Source organism: Peromyscus californicus, unplaced genomic scaffold (assembly GCF_007827085.1).
Source record: "Peromyscus californicus insignis strain IS unplaced genomic scaffold, ASM782708v3 Scaffold_15__1_contigs__length_86483966, whole genome shotgun sequence".
NCBI lineage: Eukaryota > Metazoa > Chordata > Mammalia > Rodentia > Cricetidae > Peromyscus > Peromyscus californicus.
This window is the reverse complement of record NW_026294447.1, coordinates 82,770,149-82,795,158: the sequence shown is the minus strand read 5'-3', so window position 1 is coordinate 82,795,158 and position 25,010 is coordinate 82,770,149. Positions and strand designations below refer to the sequence as shown.

Here is a 25,010-nt window from a genome sequence, read left to right as displayed (position 1 = left end):
GGGAAGCTTCTTGTCTCATCCTGTTTGCACTCCTCTTTCTCTGTGGCTTTCCTTTCCATCTTTAGATTCCCATCTCTTAGGCAGATCTATTCCAGATAGTCCCATTTTTATAACTAAATCTATTTTAATGCACATCAAAGGCCCTCTAGTTCCCAGCATCCTTCCTGTTGGAATGCCAGCTTAGCAGTGCTTTGTTATTTGAGTCTACCCTTAAATCTTACCAGCCTCCATCATAAATGTCCACATTCAGTATTGCTTCTCAGCATGGAGAGCTCGATACGAGATAATGCAGTATCAGTTGCTAAGAGAGTATCATTTTCCCCACATTGTTGACATGTGTCTGTTTGACATAGAAACTTGAGGGACTGTTTTATTAGACTGTGTCCACAGGCAAACAAATATTTGTAGAGTTTGTTTTAATTTTTTTAAAGACTGCCCAAAATAGATAATGGTTTATTTAAGGCTAATATGGGGTTGCATAGGGATGTGTAGTATAGTATAGTATAAATAGTATCTCCTTATTTATCTGTTCTGCCTTCTAAAGAGTAGTCAAGTTGTTTTCATGTTTGCTGTTACAGTTCTCAGAGAGGGTCAACGGTAAAATAGGTAAAGCTTGTTAAACTGCTGTTCAGTGTGATTCTTAGTGGATTAAACCTCATGACTAGTGGATTATTACATTAGCTTTGCTTAGTCAGAGGCACAAGCGGCTGAGGGTTAGGGATGTAGTCTTGCTATGGACTGTGTCATACACTCGGTCCTGGGCTTGGTTCCTAGCATTACAGGAAAAAGCAGACAATGGTTGACCTTTAATGAGTGGATTTTTCTGTTTAGAGATTGGTTTCATTTTGAAGGACTCAGTGTTTACCATAGCACTTTGCTTTGAAATTCAGATCAGCTGCTAATACTTGTGATGAGACCCAGTATGTACTCAAGTAGGTGTAAGACTCAGAAAACTGAGTGAAACTTTCATGGACACACACACACACACACACACACACACACACACACACGCACGCACGCACGCACGCACGCACGCGGACACACACACACGCATCTGTTCATTTAATAATTGGACTAAGTAGAATACTGTTTAGTCATCCAGGTATGCAAGAGGTCTATGTAAACAGTATTTATATTAGTAAAGCCCTTCTGACATTACACTTACGTAATCAGCATCGTTTTTATGTATTTATAGTTGGCTACTTCACTAGGTTTCTATAAATTATTAAGTCTAAGTAGGTAAGATTTGTGAATCGCCTACTTTAGTTTGGAGGAATTAATTTATTTGGTAATTCCATATGCACACATGGTAAATAAGTCCTGGACTTGTTTCTAAAGGGGAGAGCAAGGTCTCTTGTTATGCAGAGTGAAAATCTAGATTTGCTGTTTGTAGGAATATAGTAGTGATTAAATAGTGTCCTTTCGCTCAGTGCTCCTTTCTTACCAAGCTGTCTGTGACTGATTTGCAGTATCATTCAGAAAGTCAGTGTTACTGTGTCCACTGTACAGTGGGGAAATTGCAGAATGATAATCTAGATCGGCATCAGGTGTCTTAATCACAACTCACACATACACCCAGCTGGCTAGTCAGCCTAGTAAGGCAATTCACACCCAAATGAGGCAACTTGCTGTTGGCCTTTAGTAGGTAACTTAATGGCTCAGTTTCTTCATTGGTAAGGTAGGGGTGTAATAATGCCAATATTGGCATAACAATTTAAAGATGTTAATACATTCATCAAACTTGTGAATAGTGCTTGGCTGGTACTCCTCCCCCGCATGCACCCAAACAATGTGAGATGTTACTTGTAAGCCTGTAATCATTCACTAATGTCTTCTCTAGTTGTTGAGAGGGGTGGGTGTGGGCTGTAGGTTAGTTTTTAAGAGAATATCCTGTGCTTTTAAAACATGTCTTGGTTTGGTTTTCTTTGGACTTCTCGATAGAGGTAACTGTTTGAAGAGTTGAGGACACTGTAGAGGAAGCAGTGTTCTCAAGTCCTCTTTGTCCCTTCAATACAGCCAGACTCCGATGTTGGACTTCTTCCCGAAGCCAGCCTGTCTGTTTCTTCTTCCATAGAGAAGCTAGTCGTGTGGTATGCTATTGCACTTCTGATGTTAGGCCCTGAGTGCTGAGGGCACGGCGGTGCTCATGGAGTTTGCAGCCATGGCCTTGAGCTGGCTGCTGCCCTCACCGTATGTGCTGTACCGTGTGTGTGTGTGTGTGTGTGTGTGTGTGTGTGTGTGTGTGTGTGTGTGTGTGTAGAGTGGCTTTGCTGCATTACTCAAGACACTGCCTTTTGTTGAGAACGATGTGTGATAGAATTAAATGTCTGTTGTTAAATGCTATCTATCGTACCTTCTAATAAGCAGGTTATTTCCAGTGGTTGCCATTTATAGCTCTTAGTAATAGTCACACACATTTTCTTTGGCAGATGGGACAGTTTCTTTAAGATGACGTAGTTCAAGTTCTTTGACGACAGTTAGAAACATGGTGTACTTGAGCTTATTAACACAAGTGTACATCTGGAACAGCAACTTGGAGGAATAGTATTATTACCTTACCTTTGTTGCCTTGCTCCTACTTTATAAGCTGCAGATCAGATACAACCTGGGCATTGCACTGGGCATTATTAATAACATACTGCTCTGGAGTGGTCATTAGGATCACTGTGTTGACGGGTATTGCATCTTCCAGCTTTTGCTATTAGTGAGATCACTGGAGTTTCTGTTTGACTCACACTCTTCCCAACTTCTGATATTGTCAGGCGGGCAAGAAGTGACATTTTTATTTATTTATTTATTTATTTATTTTGTTTTGTTTTTTTTTGTTTTTCAAGACGGTTTCTCTGTGTAGCTTTGCGCCTTTCCTGGAACTCACTTGGTAGCCCAGGCTGGCCTCGAACTCACAGAGATCCGCCTGCCTCTGCCTCCCAAGTGCTGGGATTAAAGGTGTGCGCCACCACCGCCCGGCAAGAAGTGACATTTTTAAATTGCCTCCCCTGTTGACTAATAATGTCTTTAAAGTATGTTTTAAAGTGTATTATACAAGGGATAAATGTGTAGCTTATTAGTAGACTACTTAACCTAGCATGAGTGAGGTTCTGAGTTCAATCTCTGCCACTTCCCAAATGTGTAATATATACAGGTTTTTTACTAAAGGGCAGACAAAGCTAGTGTCCAGGAGAAACATCAGTATAGCTGACTCCGTTGCTCTGGTAGAAAAGTAATACTGTAAGCATTGCATTGCATAATAATAAACACCTTTACTATATTGTGTGTATACCGTGCTAGACATAATGCTAAGTGCATTGTCCATTTGTTCTTGTAAGAATCCCACAAGAGAGGTTGGGGATTTAGCTCAGTGGTAGAGCGTTTGCCTAGCAAGCACAAGGCCCTGGGTTTGATCCTCAGCTCCAAAAAAAAGAATCCCACAAGAGCCAGTGGTGGCACACGCCTTTATACCCAGCACTCGGGAGGCAGAGCCAGGCGGATCTCTGTGAGTTTGAGGCCAGCCTGGTCTACAGAGTGAGTTCCAGGACAGGCACCAAAACCAAAACTACACAGAGAAACCCTGTCTTGAAAAACCAAAAAAAAAAAAAAAAAAAAAAAAAAGAATCCCACAAGATAGCCCCTTATGCCAGGCATGATGGTGCACACCATTAATCTCAGCACTCCAGAGGCCAAGGCAGGTGGATTTCTGTGAGTCTCAGGCCAGCCAGAGCTATACAGTGAGACCCTGTCTTTGATGTTGGTTTTTGTTTTGTTTTGTTTTTTTCAGACAGGGTTTTTCTATGCAACCCTGGCTGCCCTGAAACTCTCTGTGTAGACCAGGCTGGCCTTGAACTCAGAGACCCCTGCCTCTGCCTGGGATTAAAAGTGCTGGAGACTCTTGTCTTTTTAAAAAAAAAAAAAATTAGCTGGGCAGTGGTGGTGCACGCCTTTGATCCCAGCATTCAGGAGGCAGAGGCAGGCAGAGCTCTGAGCTCAAGGCCAGCCTGGTCTACAAAGTGTATTCTAGGATGAAGAAAGCCATTCAGAAAAGCTCTCACACTCGCTGTGGCCACACTGTTGAAAAGAGTAGAGGCAGAGTTGAAACCGAGCAGGTCTGACTTCCTAACTTTTGGTCTTTAGTGCCTGCTGTCGTTGGGAAGGTCTTAGAAGACTATGGTTCCTGATGAACTTCAGTTTGAGTTTTACTCCCCAGCATTCAGGTGGTTATTTCTAGTGTGATCACATTGTGAGCTGACTTTTCTCTTTGGTTCTTATCTCTTGACATCCCTCCCCCCCTTTTTTTGGGAGGTCGTGATGGAGAGTGAGGCAGAGTCTCTCTGTTATGTAGTCGTGGTTGTCCTGGAACTCTTCTCACAGAGACTCACCTGCCTCTGCTTGAGCCGCCACCCCAGGCTTTACCTCATCTTTTACACCTTTTGTGTATTTCATCTGATTTTCGCCCTATGATTTGCAACTTTGGTATGCCTTGTCATGACATGGGAATTTTTTGATGTAATCTTTGGAGTTTTTATAGAGTGTGTGTGTGTGTGTGTGTGTGTGTGTGTGTGTGTGTGTGTGTGTGTGTACGTGTATGTGCATATCCACTGCACACAGTGGAAGTCAGAGAACTTGGAGTTGGTTCAGTTTTCTTTCCCTGGGCATCAGTTGTTCAGCAGAAGGAAAAAGAAAGTGATGTGGGGGGGATTGCTGCAAAGCAAAATTCTTTCCTAAAGGGTTTTCCATAGCGTTTCTCTCTGAGTTTATCATTACTGGTTCTTTAGTCCTCTAGTTTCAAAACTTCACCTGGACACCGTCTGTCACCCTCGTTATACACATCTCCTCTACCTCCTGTCTCTCTCTAGTATTCTATCCTACTTGAAGATTTTCTTTAGTTTGTAACTCATTTGATTACTTGGACTGCATTACTAAATGCGTTATTAAAATGTTGAAATGTGTCTGCCTTTGTGGGTCCATTCCAGATCAAGGAACTGGCTGTTAAGTATTGGCAAGGGGTTAGATGAGCCAAACTAGACCCTTTGAATCTCTTTTATGATTTATACCCAATGGTCATAAAGCATGTAATAATGCTACATATTATTACTGTTAGCTTTATTATCAGATTAATTCTGTTACCTTTTTTTGCATAATAAGATTTGTCATTAAATGCATTGCAACTTGAAAATTGAAGCTGACCCCTTTAGAAACTAACTGGTTTCATCAAAGACTGCAGAGTCTGATGAAGGGTAGAATCTGAACTGGACTTGAAAGGGTAGATACAGGTGGTTTTTTTCTGTTAGTGAAGAGGTGAGTGAGGTAAGGATTCCAGCTAAGGAGAATGACCTGCACAAGGGCTTAAAGAAAGGCATTGAAAATTTGGACCAGTGTGAGTTTTTTATTGACACACACCATAATTACAAGATTGCGTATGATGAGTTCACCCTGAAATCTTGCCTAGTTCATGTAAGTTTATGGTCACTACTGGGTCTCCTTGGTATCACAGAGAAGCAGACAAGCTCCCCTTTTCCTGGGGACTTAGTTCCCTCTGCTGCTTGTCTGGTTGAACTGTACTTGATCGGCCTTTCCCTTTCTTGTTAATCTGCACATTCTAAGTCAGCAGCGCAGTTCTTATGACTGGAGCCCGTGTGTTGTCGTCACAGCTTCCTTGTCTCTCGGAGGCACTTTCAAAAGACAATTGGATGTGTTTTGTTTCAGATAGTTACTGACTTTCTTATTTCTCTTCCTTTACAGACCTAGAGGATCAAGTCATAATGGGAGCATTTTTAGACAAGCCAAAGATGGAAAAGCATAATGCCCAGGGGCAGGGGAATGGGTTACGCTATGGCCTAAGCAGCATGCAAGGTTGGCGAGTTGAAATGGAGGATGCGCATACAGCTGTGATCGGTTTGCCAAGCGGACTTGAGACGTGGTCATTCTTTGCTGTGTATGATGGGCATGCTGGTTCTCAGGTTGCCAAATACTGCTGTGAGCATTTGTTAGATCACATCACCAATAACCAGGATTTTAAAGGCTCTGCAGGAGCACCTTCTGTGGAAAATGTAAAGAATGGAATCAGAACAGGGTTTCTGGAGATTGATGAACACATGAGAGTTATGTCAGAGAAGAAACATGGTGCAGATAGAAGTGGGTCGACAGCTGTGGGGGTCTTAATTTCTCCCCAACATACTTATTTCATTAACTGTGGAGACTCGAGAGGTTTACTTTGTAGGAATAGGAAAGTTCACTTCTTCACACAAGACCACAAACCAAGCAATCCTCTGGAAAAAGAGCGAATTCAGAACGCAGGGGGCTCTGTGATGATTCAGCGTGTCAACGGCTCTCTGGCTGTGTCAAGGGCCCTTGGGGATTTCGATTACAAATGCGTCCATGGAAAAGGTCCCACAGAGCAGCTCGTCTCACCAGAGCCGGAAGTCCATGATATTGAAAGGTCTGAAGAGGATGACCAGTTCATTATTCTTGCATGTGATGGTATCTGGGACGTCATGGGAAACGAAGAGCTCTGTGACTTCGTGAGATCCAGACTTGAAGTCACTGATGACCTTGAGAAAGTTTGCAATGAAGTAGTTGACACCTGTTTGTACAAGGTAGACTTCTTTTTTCTCACTCGACTCTATGCCATTAATTACTGTTCCCTTTAATCACTGTGGAGCCTGTAGATACCAAAAATAAAATTTTGGCACAATTACAGTATATTCTTTACCAACTGTGAAAATATAGGGATACTTTAGGAATTAGCCAGTTACCATCTGGGCAAGAGTTGTGTCTGAATGTTTGGTCTTTAACCATGAGTATTTAAGCTTTTGGTACTATAGGAGAATAACAGAGATAAAAGATTCTATGTGAATGCCTGAGAAAGAGGGTGGGAAGGTTTTGAGCTCTATCTGTAAGTTCTGGAAATGCTTTGGAACACTAGCTGAACAGCGGAGTTGAGTAAGTGTTGGGTATGGCGCAATACAGCTAGCCTTGGATGTGGAGTCAGAAGGACTTGGTGTGAGACCCTGCAACTTGAGGTAAGCTTTTATTGAATTGTTACATCAAAGAATAGAGATTACTCTGTCTAGTGGGGCTTTTGGGAGGATCAAATGGGATCGTGTACATAGATAAGCTAGCTGAGCCCCTTTATTGTACAGATGAGGAGGCTGAAGCCAGAGAAGGTTCTGCGGACTTAAGAGTCAAACAGACCTGGGATCAGGGCTTACCTCTATTACTTTTGTACTCTTCAGACCTAAATAAATTGTTCAACCTCTCTCAGCTACAAAATATAAATAATATCTAACTTATAGGACTAGTAAAGGTTTACATTAGTAAGCATGTCTGTCTGTGCATGCGTGCGTACACACTCTAGTCTGATAGGTAATACATAGCCGATACGTGCTGTTAGCTTTCCTGAGAATTCAGAACTCATTTCTACAATATCACACAACTCCAGTCGCAGCATCCAGACTAGAACATCTGGGACCTTGGCTTAGCATCAGTGTTGCCTGTACCACACTGTAATGTTTTATCAATAACAATTGTTGACTTAGTCTTTGAAAACAAACATTTATGTGTCCACACATTCGGCTCAGTGTAAAATCTTAGTTCTACTAGAAGGGGACAGTTTCTCTAACACCCACATGTGTGGTTTGTTTGTTTGTTTGTTTTGGTTTTTCGAGACAGGGTTTCTCTGTGTAGTTTTGCGCCTTTCCTGGAACTCGCTCTGTAGCCCAGGCTGGCCTCGAACTCACAGAGATCCACCTGTCTCTGCCTCCCGAGTGCTGGGATTAAAGGCGTGCGCCACCACCGCCCGGTCACATGTGTGTTTTTAAAGGGCACAGGGTGGCAGTGTGCTGTCCGTTTCTGAACAGGGAGAACAGCAGTAAGGCGCACATGTTCTTTGTCCCGCTCAGTGCGCATGAGCTCAGCAGCCTTTTGCTAGGTTCGCTGTGTAGTACGGAAGAATTAAGTGGTGTTAGCTAAATAAAAACTTGAATTGTTAGATTCGAATTTTAGTAAATTAGTCAAATTAGACTTTATCTTTCTGTGTTCTGTTTTAAAATGATTCAGTACCTTAGCATTTGCCACATTTTATGATTTTCCTCATAAGAGTCTATCTTTGCTATTAAGCTATTTGAATTATTTGTTGTTTAATGTGTATAAGATCAATTTTTCCATATAGCTGAATTAAATACTAAAAGTAAGAAAGTGTAGGAAAGCTGTCAGTTCAGATGTTCTACTTACAACAGTTTGAATAATTTGAATGTACTTCCTAAGTTAAGTCAGTACTTTGTTATAGAAGTTATATATAATATGTGTTAAAAGTATGAGCTTCACCTGGTTTTCCTTCTGATTGCATATTTCTACTTGAGAAACAAATGCAGTAACCCCACAGTGTGCTGTGACAACAGTGTAAAGCCTAGTGCTGGCAAGCTCTGCCTTGAGACGGCACGGGCGTCTGTGTGCTGTTGACATGGCAGGTGACTGCAAGAAGGTGGCCCCCAGAGAATGTGTAGGAAAAGTTGTGTTTTATAGGCTCTTTACCAGTAATTCTCACAGAGGATGGAGCCTGGAATGATTGTTTCTCCTGGATGCTGCTTATAATATTTAATATATTATGTGGAGGCAACTTCCTCCCCACATACATGTCTACGTTTTTCTCCTTAAAAATAACATTTTTTAAAACTAGAAACGATGTAGTTATAATTGGCATAATTATAAAGATTCTCAAGGTTTTAAAAAGTAGAAGGAAAACCAAATATTTTCTTGCCCTTTTTCTTCCCAGGGAAGTCGAGACAACATGAGTGTGATTTTGATCTGTTTTCCCAATGCACCTAAAGTCTCGGCAGAAGCTGTGAAGAAGGAGGCGGAGCTGGACAAGTACCTGGAATGCAGAGTAGAAGGTGGTGGATCATTTCACAAAAATAAGTAGCTTTATTTCACAAACAAAACCTTCAGCACAAAGTCTAACATTTTAGAATTTTTAGTTCTTTACATGCCTTTAACATCTAGTACTTACCGTGTAAAAGTAGACAGGACATCGTGTAGTAAACATTTAGATGTGTGCCCCAGGCATCATGTCCGATTAGAAATAACTAGCATGGCCTTGTGCGTTATGATTAGAGAACTTCTGTTGTGAATGATTGAGGTATGAATCTAAAATGATGGCTGAACTCACTGGCATGAGTAATTTTATGCCAGGAGAACCCAATTTGTCCTGTGTTGGAGTATGTCATCTTCCTGTGAAAAGTTGTGTGCATTAACTTAAATCTCTGGAATATTTCATTTATTTACCTGTGTTTGGTTGGTTGGTTTTGGGGTGGTTTTGTTTGGTGTGTTTTTTTTGTTTGTTTCATTTTTTGTTTTTGATAACTTGAAGGCCAACTGGTTAATAACAACTGTCACAGCCCACAGCTTTTAAAACTTAGTTTCAGCTCTGACAGCTTCCCTCCTAAGCCATAAACTTGTTCACCTTACAACACAGACCTGGCAGGAATCAGCTCTCAAAATGAGGTCAAGAAAGTGGTTTGGAACTGTAGGAGTGTGGTTCTTAAATTTCGGCAGATTATTTTAGAACAAATGGAAAGTGTTTATACCTCAAAAAAAAAAAAGGTGACAGTTTTAAATATTGGAAGAAATTAATCTTTTGTTGGTGGGGTGGGTAGGTTGGTTGTGGAACTGGGGACCAAATCTAAGGTCTCTTGCACAGTAGGCAGGTGTTTTCCTCTGAGCCACGCCCCAGCGCTTACATGATCTTTGATGAAGCTGCTCTCTAAGTATAAACGTAAGCGCTGGGTTCACGGTGTGGATGATATATACAGTAAGCACGTAGAGTATGCAGGCCCTAGAAACAGAAACACTGCACTGTAAAAAGTGCATTTTGGTCTCCTGATACCATAATTGGCATGCAAGCATTGACCTACCACACTATTGCATCCCATTGTGTCTTCATTATTAAAATTAGTGTGCATCTTAATTTTATTTTCTCCCTTTTTATTGCTTGATATCATTTGTAATCTGTCTACTAGAATCATGCGTGGCTTGGGTTGTTGGGGTATCTAGAGGCTTGAGGTTTATTACTCTCCCTCCCCTTTGGTAACCTATGTTTGTACTGTTTAATATTTCATTCATGGAGTGTACTAGTCAATGCATTTTTCCTCACTATTTTCAAGGGTCTTGTAATTTTTTACATCTTAAGTTATTTCAATGTTATTTTTAGATAAAACAGTAAAGTTAAAAATACTTAGAATGTTACAGAGTGATTGGTCTAAATTGCTGATTAGTAGAAAAATATGGAACCAAAAAAAATGTATGGGGTAAGTTGATGTTGATATTTGGCACTTTAACCTGGGCATACATTTTATTGGTATAAAGAAATAATAAGTATTTTAGTATTTTTACTGTGGAATGGAATCCAGTTTTAGAAATGAATTGCTATTTTTCTCTTCAGTGTGCTTTATTTTAAAGTAAGTTTTTTGGTGGAATTATCAAATATTCACTACATATAATTTTATTATAGTAAGTTTTATATTTCATACTATCAAGTGACAGTTGCCCCTGGGCAGAGTTTACATTAATAGCCAGTATTTTGCTATGTTCAAGTGTTATACCATGCAATTGGAGGTAATATGTCATAAATTAAGTATGGTAATTTTAGATATGATGAGATGCAACTAGAGAGAAAGTCATGTTAGTTCAAGCTGCTGCTATTTAAAGTCATCGAAGGAATGTATCTTTGCACTGTAAAAGATGTATGTCTTAACTGAAGAGGTACACAGCTTCTCAAACAGGCACCAGATACCTTTTTCTTTCTTTAAATACATGCCTTGACTCAACTGCTGTGACCTACTAAGCCTCATGTGATTTGCTTTCAACATTGGCATCTGTGTCTACACCATTGGAAAGACAAAGCTCCTCAGAGCCTCCCTTCTCCTCTACTGAAGGGAGGTGAGGAAAAGCCCGTTGCCTTACCTAACCAGATGCTGTTGCACTTGTGGTCGGTCCTTAGGCGATTTAAGATTATCCTCACCGGTGTGTGACTGTCCCATCGCTGCCACTGGCCTGACTCCCCGAACAGTTGCTAATATGGAGGGAGCTGAGAATTCCTTACGTTCATTAGGAAAGTGGGGAGGGTCAGAGTGTGTTTGTGTCTGTGTTTATGAAACAGAGAATTCTTGACGTTTATATTCTTTAGGAAAGCACCAAGTCTTTGTGCAGTCTAATTAAAGTATGTAGTCTAAGAACAATTAAAAGAAGTTTCTTAACATTCAGGACTTTTCTAGAAGCTGAAGGAAGCAGGGATAGTGTAATTGTTCAATTTCAATGATTGTCCCACATCAAATAAGAGATTCTAATGGTTTCTAAAGCTTTTATTATTCTTAAAAGAATTTACTTTCCTGTATTCTTCACAATTAAAATATCATAACTTACGTTTTGATGAAGATGTAAGCTACATCAAATACAGTGGGTTTTTTAATTTAGAACCGAAGCCATCCTTGGTTGCATTTATCATCAGTGTTCATTTCTCTTGTATCCAGAGCTCTCACCCAATGATTGTATTGGCCTAGTAGACACTGTGTTTTGTGTTACGCTTTTAGATTGTGAACTTGTGTAGCATAGGCAAGCATCAAATCCCTTTATTTTTGTATAGTAGATTTTCAGCATTAGAACCATGTAGAAAATAAATATGCCAAAATGTTAAAGATCATACAATAAAGGAACTTGGCAAACCGAATCTGAGATCCTTGCTTTCTGTTCAGATTTAAGACTCTTTTATTTTGTTAATTGTTTGAAGAAAAAGAAGGCATGATATAATAGATTTAAAGTTTGGCCTTTATTTTAGAAGGATAATTCTGAGCCATTTAAAGAGATTTTATGGGTAGCGATGTCTGTCTTAACGTGTGCCTTTAATGGTGAAGTAACATTTTGAGACTTGATAGAGAATGAAGATTTTATATGTGTTTTTTTCAGAGGGATTTACAGATGGAGAACTAGAATGATAATTTCTTGCTCTAGTGGCAAAGAAAATACCATTTCTTACTATAAATATTGAGAAACAAAAATGTTCAAGTGCCTTGGACTGGAATTTGCCCTAAGAGTAAATATGCGGAGTCTCCAAATGACATCTTGTACTTAGTTTAGAGTTGGGGTAAGGGTCTCTATTCACAGCTTGGGATGTCTCTGATAAGAATAATAGCAACTCCCTGATAACGCTGCAGATCCCTCTGTACCCTCGGGCCAACCTGATGCTGTGAAACTGTTTTTAATGCAGCTGTACAGTTCCTAAGTCTTTCTGTTCTTCATCTTTTTGTCATGAAATTCAGACCTTTTCATTTGAAGCCTTGCTTAAGTAACAAATGAAGGGATCTGTGTGTATCTGTATATCATTTAAAGGTGTCTTAGAGGGGAAATTGATATACAGAGTGATGTTCAAGAATATAATTAATTTATCTACTTAAATCATGTTGCCACTATAAAATGAAGGTTAGAATGATAGGATCTAGTATATCTTCAATAAATTGCCCTATACTTAAAGGTACTTTTTCAAGTCTTGAGTTTTTTTATTTATTTATTTTTATATGTGCAATGTATTTTACAGGGTAAAGTACAGAAAACTTGTATCCAGTGTAAGGACAGGAGTTGATCTCCTCAACAGTAACTAATTGGCATCCTAAAGGAAGTCATTTGTACACACCTTGATCGTTTAACACATCAAGTTAACACAAAGTATTTTTTTTTCTTTTCACATTTTTATCTTGTTTTCATTCATTGAAGTTGATATTTTGTGTCTTCTTCTGCATCCCCTGGCCTTAAATTTTTGAAGAACTTTGATTATTTTTATACTAGTTTAGAAAATCTCAGGTGTTGTAAAGTAAATACTGTCTGTGATAACCTAAGATACCTTTGTTTCAGTGTTTTAAAAATTGAGTTTTGATAACATTTACAAAAAAAGTACTTCTGATTCCCAGAAATCATAAAGAAGCAGGGGGAAGGCGTCCCTGACTTAGTCCATGTGATGCGAACGTTAGCAAGTGAGAACATCCCCAGCCTCCCACCAGGGGGTGAATTGGCAAGCAAGTGAGTATGTTCTGCAGCTCCTGGCCTTTGTCTGTAGATAACTATGGTTTACTCTAATGTCCGTGTCCTGTCTTCACTGTCAGGAAATGCAGTACTTGTTTGGAATCAGTATTTAATTGTCACTGTTTATAATTGTACTGAGGGTTGTCCTTAGTGGAAGCTTGGGTAACACTGATTTCCTCAAAGAATAAATGAAATAATACAGTGAAAGATTATTTTAAATGGCATGATACTACAAAAGTGTAAGTGGCTATGGTAATAGTGGTGGGGTATTTTTGTGTTGTCAATCCTTGTATAACTTAACACTCAAGATTGTCTTCAATCTGGGCAGTGTTTTCACATGTCTGTATTTTCCAGTGTTTGGTTGTTTATTATTGACTGATGTTTGGTGTCAGAAAAGGTAAACACTTCTTTGCCTTCTTTCCCTTTCTTGTCGCTTCATAGAACCGTACCAATTTGTGTTAGATATTAAGCTTATACCTGTAGTTAACAATGTGCATTGCACAATTCAAGTGGTTTGTTGTTGTTGTTGTTTGGGTTTTTGTTTCTTTCTTTCTTTTGTTTTTCAAGGCAGGGTTTCTCTGTGTAGTTTTGGTGCCTGTCCTGGATCTCGCTCTGTAGTCAGGGCTGTCCTTGAACTCACAGAGATCCGCCTGGCTCTGCCTCCCAAGTGCTGGGATTAAAGGCGTGCGCCACCACTGCCAGGCTTCAAGTGTTTTGGTTGTTTTGTTTTATTTTAATTCAGTGCTTAGCACATGGAGGGATATTATGACCATTTCTTTAGATTTCTGTAGTTTGCACATGTTGCTAATCTTTACTCTTTGTGATCATTTCACCAGGGATTCTAAATGCTCCTGTTGAAACTTGTATTTTTTGAAAACTTTTGATATGATTGTCCATTAAATTGCTTCCAATCAATTTTAGAAGTGTGAAGGCTATACTTTAAAAGCACCATTACATTGGGGGGCGGGGGTGGGAGAGGGAGAGAGAGAGACAGACAGACAGACAGACAGAGACAGAGGAGTGTCTGTGTGTGTGTGTGTGTGTGTGTGTGTGTGTGTGTGTGTGTGTGTGTGTGTGTGTGTTTGTGGTTTGTGATACTGAAGAATAAATTCAAAGTCTCACACTTGCTAGGCAAATGCTCTGCTATTAAGGATTAAAGAGGTATTCCCCTTCTTTTAGAGACATGATCTCCTTGTATAGCCCAGGCTTTGCTGACTCAAGTAATCTTTCTTAGCTGTTGCGTGCTGGGTGAGACCTGTACTACCACACATGGCCAGACTTGAAAATAAAATAGTATTCAAAAACGAATTCCTATATTTGTCACGGAAGTATTCAGCATTTTAGTTTTTGTAGAAGTTTTTTGAAGGGGTGTTAAGAAAAGCAGAGATAGTAATATGCTGGATTATTCTATTGTAGCATGTTAAAGTTGCTTCTCCTTGGAAACTATGGTACCATCCTTAATTACTATGTCTTAAGATTGGTATTGCTGTTGCTCAAGTGTAGCCATTTAAGTCAGCTCAGGTAGAAAGAAAGAAGTAAGGCCATGTAGACTCTTTAGTGTGTGTGTGTGTGTGTGTACATGTATTTGTGTACATGCCCATACATGTGCCTGGAGGCCAGAGGTTACTAACGTAGGGCTGATGACGGACGACATCTCCCTGTGTTGCTGTCCACCTTATCTTTGATATTGGGTCTCACTACAGCCAGAGCTCACTAGCTAGCTGGCCACTAAGCTCCAGGGACCCACTTGTTTTTGCCTGTCTTTCGGGTGCTAAGTCACAGACTCGGCCCTTTGTGGGGTCCCGACCGAGGTCTGTGCTGTGCAGGAGACGCTTCCCAGTCCTGCTGCCCCGTCCCCAGGCTAGACTCTCGGGAGGTGGGTTTGGGCATTTGTGCTGTGTGGTTTTAAGTTTGTAAAGGCACCTGCCCCGAGCCTGGTGGCCTGCTTTTGATCCCCAGAACCCATATAGTAGAAATAAAGATCAGACTCCTGCAACCTGACCTCTGACCTCCATATGTATGTGCTCACAGTAAATAAGTTAAACAAACAAACAAACCCACTGGTTGGTTTGTTAAATAAATAAAATAAACTGACTTTTGCTCTAGTGTTATCTGAACCAGTGGGATGTTACATTTATTCCATTTTAGAGAAACTACCTCTGCTTTAACATGAGGACACAGCTATCTTAAAGACAGGCTTGGTGTTAACAGCAGGAGCTGTTATAAGATTATTTTTGAAGCTTTGATGAGCACTGGACTGGGGTTATTAGCCGCAGTTTACTTTGTGAAGATTAACTTTCTGCATTTTTTAACATCTAGGCGGAATGTAATTGAAGCCGTTTACAATAGACTGAACCCTTACAAAAACGACGACACTGTGAGTAGTGGTTTCACTCCCTCTCTCCCTGCTCCTCCTCTCCCTCACCGTCCTCCCCCCACACAGCCTGGGGGAGCACTTACTTTGAACTCGACCTGCTCTGGTCTCGGCATATACCAGAGTCCCAGTGACTGGGGACATAATCATGGTGAGTGGCCTCTTCTCTCTGTCAAAAGGTCTCTTTTTAAGCCTCTGCTGTCACCTTCAGAAGACCTGCCTTCACCATTTTTTTTTTTTTTTATTAAGTTAGGGATCTCTTTCCTCAGAATCTTGTTCTTGAATCTTGTTCTGAGTTTTATGAGGAGCAGCGGCAGAATTCCGAATGTTCATCATGAAGTGTTTTTATGCTTTCAGATATCTTTGCCACAGTCCTGAGGCCGAGCCTGCACTAAGACACTAGAGAGGTCCCTTTCTGCAGTGACCGAGACCCTTGCAGCTGGTAACTCGTGGTCACCGAGTGCAGCTCTCACGTACTGTGTGCCGCTGCATTACGAAGCTCTTTCTCTTTCTCCCACAGTGCAATAAACTTCATGAAAATGGAGTTGTAAAAGAAGTTAGGTCAAGCTTTTTAGTAATTTTGTTGGTTTAATGATAACTTATTTCGTAGTAAAATCGTTCAAATATTTTTCCAAACCAAAGGATTTATTTGTTTATGGAATTTTTTAGTGGGTGGGGTCAGGCCAAAGGATTTCTTATTTTTTAACAAAGAAGATTAAATGTTAGTATTTCATATATAGACATACATACTTTTAAAACCAGCTAAGTCCTAGAAGTCAGTTTATTACAAAACCTTGTCTTTCTGCATTATCCAGAAAGTAGTACATTTTAGTATCTTGCATCTTTGATTAAAATGCCTTGTTTTGTTTGTTTTCCTCTGTAAAGGATTCTACATCAACTGATGATATGTGGTAAAGCTGCTCATCTAGCCATGGATTCACCTTCGCCTCCAAAGGAGAGTACAGCTCAACTTTGCTGAACCTTTTAACATCCGTCATCAACTTTAAGGAAGGGTACGACGTGGGTGAGGGACTACACCAGAGAGCTTCAGCGGTGGAACAGCTAGCCCAGAATGGATTTTTTTTTTAATTGTAAATTTGAGACTTATGTAAACGTGATTTCAAACCGTAATTCATGTTGTAAATCAGACTCCAGCAATTTTTGTTGTATGATTTTGGGTTTTGTAAAGTGTAATTGTCCTTGTACAAAGTGCTCATATTTAATTATGAACTGCTTTAAAATCACTATCAATGATAAAGGAAGTGTTTGGCTTGTTGTGTGACACAACAGATATAGTCAGCCATGCTGTGTTTGGACTTGGGGTTGGGATAGGGAAAGCAGCAGCCACATAGCTAGATGCTCATGTGCACATGGCAGTGAAGACTTCCAAAATCTTACAAAGCTCAACATCCAGGGAGTTCTGGAAAATTGTCTTTGTGTTCTGGCAAGGGATTGGCTTGTTAACACGGCCATTCCTTCTTACCTGTCTCAAGGATGTCCTCTCCTTGCAGCCGAGAGTATTGCAAGTGATACCATATAATCATAAGAGTATCAAGTTGGGGCTAAAATGCCTTGATTCTTTGCACCTCTTTATGAGTCCTTACATTCAGTTACTAATTGGTAAGCAGCAGCTTCCTACACAGTAGGAGACTGCCACATTTTTTTCCTATCATGATTGGCTGGGCCTGCTGCTGTTCCTAGTAAGATATTCTGAATTCCATTTTATCAATAAAGCTTGGTTTAACAAACAAGAAATTTAATCATGTACGCGTAGTTCCTCTTACCCCGGCTTTCAAGACCCCATGCTATTGTAAATGGGACATTTCCTTCTAGGGAAAGGTGTTAGTCTCCTTAAATTGGATGATGGTGTTACCCCAGGTGCAGATGAATCGAAAGATCGAAGTCTGTGTTGTCCTAACCTGTTTTTAAAATGAGTTTCTTTCAGGCTGCTTACTTCTTAGTAAGATGTGTGTCAGCTTGAATTTACCTACTGTTAATTAAAAGAATTGTCAACGTTTGACAATCTTAACACTATGATAGATGTGTGTGTGTCGAATGTGTGTTTGCCTGTAACTTTTCATTGACCCACGTCTTTAGAATCTAAGAGGTTAAGATGTATTTGTGATTTGAAATATAGCATGTTGATAATATTTAGCTGTTGGCCTTTAAAAATAAATTTCAAAGCTTAAGGAATTGTAGATATAAAATACCTAATTTAATTTAGGCTTAAACCCCTCTGATTAAGCATGTAAGAGTAAGTTTTACAGTCTGTCACATTATAAAGACTACTGTTCTGTACCCGTCTGTATTTCCGTCTCTTTAGGTTGAGTGCTGTATTTATCAACATGCGATTGACTCGGTTAGTAGTCAGATGCCCCACTAGGAAACAATTAAAATATGTTTAGTACAAAGCCACAACTTTGTGTACAAAGTTAGTGTAATACATTTTGTTCTATTTGTTTTTCCCAAACTTGGAAATAGACATGTTTGTATATACAGCCTTAAAACCACTGTACCGTTCGTTAAGGGTCTCGTAGGAAAGCCCTGTGAAGTGGCACAGACTTGAGTAGCTACAGTCCCAGCGGACTCTTCATTACCCTCTCGGGAGGTATTCATGTAACTTCATTGTATTTAATTTATATCTTAGTGCAGCATGAATGAAGAAAAGCTGAAATATTATTTATATTTAGAAATTCATAACAGCCGGAATTACAGAGCCAACTTCAAACTTAATAAATGCTTAATGTCTAAATCTGTGGGAGAGTTGGAAGTATGGTAATGTTCTAAGTTGTGGCTTGCAAAGATGTACATGTGCATTTTATGAAAGCCAGTGCTTCTAGCACAGACTGGGCTCTAGGCTGACAGCTGAAGCTGAGATCCTGACAGACTACCTGGGTCCTTCGTTTTTAGAAGTAACCTGAAAACCTTTAGTTTTAGAAATACCAAAACCTCAAGCCAGTTTGCTTGTGGTAGCTTTTGAAATTGAAACTTACATGATGGAAAGCTGTATTTCAAACGACAGCACTTAGTTAAGTAAACCTTGTTTGAGATTGTCTCAACAAAAAAGGAAATTGGAATGCTCTTCTATTGAGGTTGTTAATTTTGAAGGCTGGAGTAAGAAGCGCTGTGATCTGAGAATACTCGGTCTTTCCACATGAGTCAGCACTGTACTAGCAGTCATTTTGCATTATAGAACTACAGGAAGGAGGTATGCATTGTAAAAGCAGATTTGGACTACTTCCTGGAAAAATGGCTGTGGTAGAAGCCAGCAACACTTTTGGAGGGAATGTTCATGCCTGCATGGTACACTTCAGTCTTGATCCCTATCCCCTTTCCTGCTAATTAACATCTCAGGACAAATGCCTCAAAAAAGTCTGGATGTGTGATTTTTTGTTTTGTTTTATGTGGAGGGGGAAAGTTCTTCTGTGATGGTAACATAAAATGCAGAGTGTCCTTTCACGTCAGTGAAAAATTCAGTTCTGCATAGCAGGCTTTGCTAATTTACATTAAAGTTTGAGTAAGCCAGCTCACGCCTTTCATCCCAGCACTTGGGAGGCAAACACAGGTAAAATTTCTGAGTTCAAGGCCAGCATGGTCTATAGATCGAGTTCCAGGATAGACAGGGTACACAGAGAAACCCTATCTCAACCCCCCCCATCCTATTTTCCATATCTCTTACTGTTTTAACAAGTGATCATAAAAATAAAATAAGTGAGGCATGGTGATACTCGCCTCTAATTCCAGCACTCTGGAGGTTGTGGCAGGTGGATCTCTGTGAGTTCGAGGCCAGTGTGGGTTGGTCTACATAGTTCCAGGAGCCAGGGCTACACAGTGAGACCCTGTCTCATCTGATTTTCACTTTCTGGTAGGATATCCTTCCGCTGATAGCGAAAGTGTCTTCTGATAACATAAACTTTATAAAAACCAAAGTGGTCACTCTTGGCTTCCGAACACTTCTCAAGCATCTTCAGTTACTGTGCATTTATCTGACTAGATAACTGAGCAGCTGTGCTTTTTATACCACAGAGTATCGGGAACTTGGGGTGGAAAAGCCACTTGTGGGGGCTCTGCCTGCGGTCTTAGCACTCGGGAAGCTGAAGCAGGAGGATGATGGATTTGAGACTAAACTGGCCTACAAAGTGACACCCCGTCTGAAAAAAATTTTTTTAAGAAATGAAAGAATGATGAGTTACGTGGTACAGATAGTTTGAATTACAGAACTGCTTACAGTTACTGAGCATGTTAAACCAGCCAAGCTCAGCTTTTCCACAAAGCGTTAAATGTTACCAAAATACTGTTCTAGGTTAAGTCCCTGGGGACCGTAAAGAGATGAAGTAGGTCCTTGTTCTCAGGGAGTTCACGTTTGGGCAGAATTTAGAATCCAGTGTATGTATTATAAGTGGATCATTCATATAAAGAAAAATGCATTGCCCACCCCCTCCTTACCTAGGACTTTCTTCAACAAAGTAGGTCACCACCTGCAAGAATAGTTGCTATTCCTTTATTCCCCAAAATTGTTTCTTCTCCCCAAAAGTTGAAATTATCCAATAGATTATGCTCAGCGTAAGAGTACATTGGACTGCTGAGGTGTGTCTTAGCATCTGGACAGAGTACTTGGTTATCTGTAAGAAATAGCCTTGACTTTCCCTACCGAGAGCAGCAAGTCACAAGCAAGGAATGGATGGATGTCCTAGTGTTCTCCAACCCCCAGGATACAGGTGGGATCTCAGCTTAGAGCCTCCTGCAGATTCTACCTTAAGTAAAACTGTGGTCTTCGTGATACAGCACCAGTGTTCATAGGAAATGGTTGTGCTAGCTCATGTGTATTAGTATTTTAGAGTAGCCATACTTACTGCCTGTCCTTGCTGAACACAAGACTGATTAATTGGTTTTGTTTCAATTTCTAATTTCATGTTACACTTCTAGTTCAAACTTTGCTGGTTTTACAATATAGAATTTGGTATCCTAAAAGATGTAAATATTTTAGCATGTAAATGTTTCTCATTTGAGGTTTTTTGTTTGGAGGGACCTTCAAGGATGTTATATATTCTCACATATTCTGGTGATGAGATAATGAGATGACCATTTTAAACTTGTTAGTCTTCTAATTAGATTGTCTTTCAGACATTTAAAAGTCTTTAATTTTAGAAGCCTGATTTCACTTTATATCCTCCAATAATGTGCTATGTGTTTTGGTTTGCAGTTGTCTTAAATTATATATTATTTCAGAATATGCTTGAAATATTTAAGAACATGTTTTCCTAAATGTGTAATACTATGTTAGTAACTCAGCTAAACATTATTACTGGTAGAATGCAGTGTGACGGGCGTTGGTTCTGCTGTGTTGTCAAATGAGCATTTTCCATCTAGAGTCAACTCAACATAAAGTCTTTCCTTTTTATGTGCTCTCTCTGTATTCAGCTACTGGCTTCAGCTTTCTTCCTATCCGTTGAAACAGCATGGCGGAGTGTCAAAAAACTCAGATGGAGCCAGGCGTGGTGGCACACAGCTTTAATCCCAGCACTTGGGAGGCAGAGGCAGGCAGATCTTCTTGAGTTCAAGGCCCGCCTGGTCTACAGAGCAAGTTCCAGGGCAGCCAAGGCTACACAGAAAAACCCTGTCTAACTCCCAACCCCCAGGAAAAACTCAGATGGTATTCAAATCGCAGTTGCTTTTACAAGACGGCAAAGTTGTTTAAGTTGAAATAACAGTAAATGACCGGTTTTCTTCGTATTATTCATGAACTATCAGCCCCTGCTTCCATTTCCTCCCCTCTCTTGGGTGCCCACCCCCCCACACACACACTTAAATAGAAAGGCCAATTCTATTCTCTTGAACAAGAAAAGCCATTTATTACCTCATCAAGGCCAATTAATACTTTATTATACTGGGTTGAAAGCAAGAAAACTCAGGATGTGGAATAGTGGGGGGGGGGGGGGGGGGACTATGATTGCTTTGGACCTGGCCGTCACTCTTCCAGAACTGAGTGTCACAGAAGTCAGCCAGGGGCAACTGAGTGTGCTTTTCTGCTCTGCTGATCGGTACTGATTCAACACAAGCAACTGAGAAACAGATCGAGTGTTTATTCACCCAGTCCCACCCCTCTGCTCTTCATTGCTCCAGATACCCCTTTCTCCTGGCTGCCTTCTCATTAAACTAAATGTTTAGGATAATTGTTCATTTTATCTAGTCCTGACTAGTGAAAGACTGCTGAGCACTCTGTGTGTCTGTATGGTCCTGTCTGGAGTGAGCTAGTGTGTGTAGAGATTGGAGAGCTATAGGACAAAACTAGATCTTGTTTGCATACATTGAATAGCGCGGGTTTGTTCTTGAGGGGCTTCTTAAACTTTTGGGGGTCACAACCCTTTGAGGGCTGACTGCACCTGGGAAAGTGCAGATGGTGGATATAACTCCCCAAGAATGTCTGCTTGGCCTCGTCAAGACCCTCCATTGTAACAGGTCACCATCCTCCTCCAGCAGAGCCCCAGATATTCCAAGAGCATAAAAATCCATCAGAAGGAATTGTTTTACTTTGAAGAGTAAGGAGGCGAGTGGGCACCTGGCTGGAATCTCGTATGAGGGGTTTTTGGTTTGGGTTGGTTGGTTTTTTGTATTTTGTTTTGTTTTGTTCTTTCCTGAGGTCCTGTGTTGTGGGAACCTGTTTGTAAAGGTGGAAGAATGGTGATTAGGCCAGTTGGGGAGGTTGATGTCTTTTAAGGTTTGCTACTCCTGAATCTCAGCAACAAAAAGCGAAATGGAAATTGAATGTGTCTGGCATGCTCCTGACCCTCCAGAGTGTAGCTTAATATGTTAACAATATGTTACCAACACATTAGCTGTCAGGTCTCACTCAGGTTTTAAGATTTTCATTAAATACTAACTTAATTTCAGATTCTAAGGAATTACGTACTTAAAAAAGAATGTTTAAAATAAGGTCTTACATAGCAATGTAGAAGATTAATGATATTGCTACAAAAGATATCATAATTACATTGAAAAATGGTTGTTAAATTTGTTGCCAAAATTTCATGTTCAGTTCTAGCTTGATTTGTGTTTGTGGAAGTAGAAACAGAATTCATTATCTTACCTGGCTAGCCCTGAAATAACGCCATAGCATATCTGCAGGAAAAATACCGTGTAGCAGTGATGCCCAGCATTGATTAGTTTTATAATTGTAATTATCTCACTTCATTTATATGAGTGTTTTGAGTGGGGAGACATGTACATGTTAAAAGCATGTTGCATTATACATAAATTCAGTTTTTTAAACTTAATCAATGTAAGAACTGCAGAAATATTTTTCTTAAACATAATATGTAACAGAATTCTCCACTTTGCAGTTTATGTGACCCACAGTTTTAAAGAAATTCCATAAATGTATATTTTGTATTATGTACCATTTCCTGGTCCAAAGAAAATATGTGAATTTAGTTCTGATTTTAAGAATGTACTTTTGTTTTCTAGTTCTTTGAAAAACTGCATTCAGCCTGTGAATGGTTACAGATTGTATGTGAGATGGAACTTAGAAATTTCTAGTTTGCAAAATTGGTGCCACTAAATAAAACAGGCAATTGCATAATGTGTGTGTTTATGATTGTTTGCTGCAAGGGGTGTGTGTGTGGTATCGAGGAATCTAGAAATCTGGGAATTTATCATTGAGTGATCTTAAGAGAATCTTCCTAGTGGAACTTGGTAAATTAGCTGATCAGATCAATAAAATCATAATTTGAACTAGAATTGCCCCTAATTTTAGGGAGATGATTGATAACCACAAAGACTGGGTTGGTGGTTATTGTTATAAAGACTCCAGCAATAAGGAAGCCAGGTAGTAGTTGTTCCTCTTGGACAGGAAGAGTGGAGACTGGGAATTGGAAGTGGTCTGGAGAAGGACTCTCAGCGAGGAGCAGCCCTGGTGTGTCTGTGTCAGGGAGGAGGATGCAGAAGGGAGGTGCTTGCTTGGCTCCTCCTAGTGATTGGCTGTAGTGGATATCTCATATGTTCACCTATGTCTCAAAATGACCTCCGGATTTCCAAGTCTGGTCTTCACTTCCACAATTAGAAGTCTGAAAACTGAGCAGGAAATTAAATGGAAGTTCTGTAAGTTGCACGCTACTTTTACTCGATGCATGCTGACCTCTAGTATTTTAAAATGTTCCTTTCCTTGTTAGCTCTTAATAACTCAAGATTGGACTTGCTGTCAAATTGAATAGGATTCTAATTGAAGATAATATTCTTGAACTGTGTTAGAGAACAGGAAGTTTGCCAGAAATACCCACCACATGGCCAGATAGAAGATTTTGCTTCACTGATTGCCTGGAGTCAGCATGAGGTTTATATTGTGTGTTTATGTTCTAAGGGCTTTTTATAAAGTTCTGTTTTATGATAATAGTTGCATTGTTGCCTAAACTTGATTAGCTACTCCAGGAGTGTCATGGCTGTAGTTTTTAGGCACAAGCTTGCATCTTCCTGACCAAAGAGCCCCATCTACAGCCGTCTTCACAACTACATACAAAGTGTTTTCCAGACGTTCATTTGAACCAGCGGATTTCCAGTCTTTGACCACTATCAATCTACAAAAGAATAAACTCTTCAGTTTGACACTCTGAAATGAGTCGTTTTCAACCAACCAGAGTATCAGTAGCTGGTGTTTCTCATGGTATTTTATATGTGTGTCCTTGGGATGAGTGAGAGGTTTTAAAGAGAAAACTGCATGTATGTATTCATATAGAGGTACATACCTGAGCAAATTTGCAAGTGTGGAGTTTAATAACAGGCAGTTCCTAGTATGTCGATCTGTGAGATGTGTTTTTCCAGTAACGGTGAGGGAAGGAGATGGCGCCATGCTGAAATGTTCAGAGCAGTGTTCTATCATGGACAGTAGACTGAAGATGGTAAGAGAATCTTACGTTGTGATCCCCAAGATCGCTCATCAGGTATGCTGGCAACATGAGTTCAATCCTTGGGAGCCATGGAGAGAACTAACTCCACAGAGCTAGCCTCTGACCTCCACACATGTCTGCAACATGTGTGACATACACACATACACACACACACACACAAAGGATTCGTTTTGAAATGCACAACTGAGATGAGTAGAAAGTTCTTTGTAATATTTTATTAGAGTTTTGGTGTTGGGGGTCCAACTTAATTTTTGAAAATTTCTGTGACGATAACTGTTCATTAAATTCAGCTTTCCTTCTGGATGTGAAACTAATTGGTCATTTGATTGACTTTCTAAAAATCTTTTTTTTTCCCCCAAGAGCTGAGGACTGAATCCAGGGCCTTGCGCTTGCTAGGCAAGCGCTCTACCACTGAGCTAAATCCCCAACCCCTAAAAATCTTTTTTAACTTGTATTTTACTATTATGTTTGTCTTGGTAATGACTGGCAAAATGGTATAGAATTAAAAAATCCCAGGGCTTGCCAGTTTGTGGCTGCACATGCCTGATATTATACTATTCCAGGGTATCTTCGTCCTCAGTATATAAAACAGTCTTGACTGTGATCTGATTCTGTGTAACAAAAGATTTTTTTAAACAGCCACTGTTGATTATGCAGAGAACATAGTTATTATC

General features: G+C 40.0%; 1 protein-coding gene and 1 non-coding gene across 2 annotated transcripts in view; both read left to right on the top strand.

The window, feature by feature from the left end:
• Positions 1–23,015, top strand: part of Ppm1a (protein phosphatase, Mg2+/Mn2+ dependent 1A) — a 47,219-nt gene extending 24,204 nt beyond the window's left edge. The window contains exons 2-6 of the mRNA XM_052739603.1: positions 5,737–6,590; positions 8,768–8,885; positions 12,951–13,059; positions 15,382–15,439; positions 16,322–23,015. Of these exons, the coding sequence (XP_052595563.1) occupies positions 5,757–6,590; positions 8,768–8,885; positions 12,951–13,059; positions 15,382–15,439; positions 16,322–16,351 (1,149 nt within the window). The 5' untranslated portion in view covers positions 5,737–5,756 and the 3' untranslated portion in view covers positions 16,352–23,015. The remainder of the gene's footprint in view (positions 1–5,736; positions 6,591–8,767; positions 8,886–12,950; positions 13,060–15,381; positions 15,440–16,321) is intronic.
• Positions 3,343–3,415, top strand: Trnaa-agc (transfer RNA alanine (anticodon AGC)). Its single transcript has one exon. It is a non-coding gene; the product is annotated as a tRNA-Ala (tRNA).
• Positions 23,016–25,010: the final 1,995 nt, after the last annotated feature.